The 1,720-nt window shown below is 25.8% G+C and overlaps 1 protein-coding gene across 2 annotated transcripts in view; it reads right to left on the bottom strand.

The window, feature by feature from the left end:
- The window catches only part of LOC107458918 (beta-glucosidase 12), a 9,208-nt gene extending 7,966 nt beyond the window's left edge, over positions 1 to 1,242 (bottom strand). For both annotated transcript variants that reach the window (XM_016077133.3, XM_052251956.1), the window contains exons 1-2: positions 1,078 to 1,242; positions 871 to 940 (exon numbers count right to left, since the gene is read on the bottom strand). In XM_016077133.3, coding sequence (XP_015932619.1) covers positions 871 to 940; positions 1,078 to 1,203 — 196 coding nt within the window. In that variant the 5' untranslated portion in view covers positions 1,204 to 1,242. The remainder of the gene's footprint in view (positions 1 to 870; positions 941 to 1,077) is intronic.
- Between the last annotated feature and the right edge of the window lie 478 nt (positions 1,243 to 1,720).

Genomic DNA, 1,720 nt, shown 5'->3' with positions numbered 1-1,720 from the left:
AACAAGAAAGATATAAAAATTTTAAATAAAAATATAATTTTTTTATTTTTTTATTATTATTATTAAATTTTTATAATTATATTTTTTATTATGTTATTTTTTATTTTAAATTTTGTAAAAAAAATAAAAATAAAATAAATTTTTTATTATTTATTCTATCTTCTATTCCGTTTATCCCTAAATAAAATACAAAACACTAATTTTATGTAGTTGACCTTTGTATTATGAAAACCAACACAGCCTTAAAAACAAGTCGAAGGGGAGTGTTTTTAAAATTTCAAATATGCAGTGTTCAAGAAGTGAAATAATTTTAAAATTCTTTAAATTAGAGATTATTGATGAAATGAATTGAATCTCATTTTAGATACATGATTTCACTTTAATGAAAAACTAATTAATTTTTCACTTTGTATAAAATTTAAAATAAATTGAAACCAAACACTAAAGTAATAAATCTTAAATTTAGACTCAAATTACTTTTTATGAGGTAGTTCTACGAATGTTATTATACTATTTTATGGGACTCAATAAAATTAAAGTGAAACCAAACCTTCAAAATGCTCTTGGACTCATCTATGGAGAATTGGAGACACAGAAAATAATAATAAAAAAATTGATGGCAAAAAGAGTGCTACTAGAAAAGTGTTTTAAAAAATAAAAAAAAAATGTAGAACCCAATACTTTTACAAAGACCAGCAGTTGAGTTTAAAATAGAAGATTATGATGGTTGCCCCAGATTTTAAATCTATAATTGAAGCGTATCTTCTTCAATAAAGCAAACCCAATACTTTCGTTGTGTTGATTAAGCGCAATTGCTTGCCAAGGAAAAAATTAACAAAATAAAAGTTAAGGGACCAAATACGAACTAACCAGAGTATTTATATGTGAAATTATCCCAATTGCTTTGGCCCTTACCACCTTCATGCGCGGCACCTTCAATCTTTTGGGGAACAAAACAAGAAGAGAAAAAGCAAATGTCCATAGCAGGAAAAGAAGGCAGAATAAGATCCTTCTTCACAAAGATATATATAAATATGTAATAAATGAAGAAAATAGTTCACAGAGACGTAACAAAACCTGATGAGCTGCAGATGCTGTACCAAATAGAAAATCGGCAGGGAAGCTACTAAAATTAAGAGAAGCTACACATTTAAACAAGGCGACAGAAACGATAAACACAACAAGAACACCCTTAAACCACATAATTTGTTTGAATTTGAATTAACCTCACAATACTGAGAATTGGTAAAGTTCATTTTGCATATAAAGGATAAAAACTGATATTTTGTTTTGGGGGGAAAATATTTTTTCCTCACTCCTCATTCAGTTGATATTTTGGGCAATATGGTATGATTTAATACTCACATTAATTACTAGTCAAACTTAGGATTTTTTCCTACAATATATTAAAAAATACATTATTTTCTAAAATAAAATAAAAACACATTAATTACACAGATTCAATTTTTTTTTGTCCGTAACAGCTATTTCTTAATTTAAGATTCAATTTAAAAGATTTTTTTTGACTGCTAATCCTGATTTAATGAACTTAAATTTAAAAATTATCAATTAAAAAATTAATTCTGCTAAGTAACCAACAAAAGTATAGCCAACCGTAAAAAAAATTGTATTGAGCTGCACCTCAATAAATACAAAAGAAATCCCAATGTAATTACTTATACCCTAATTCTAATTTCACTTTTTACATTTTACCTTTTTA

This window comes from Arachis duranensis, chromosome 7 (genome assembly GCF_000817695.3).
Source record: "Arachis duranensis cultivar V14167 chromosome 7, aradu.V14167.gnm2.J7QH, whole genome shotgun sequence".
NCBI classification, from domain to species: domain Eukaryota; kingdom Viridiplantae; phylum Streptophyta; class Magnoliopsida; order Fabales; family Fabaceae; genus Arachis; species Arachis duranensis.
Note: the sequence above shows the minus strand (reverse complement) of the source record. Positions and strands in the feature narration are given on the sequence as shown.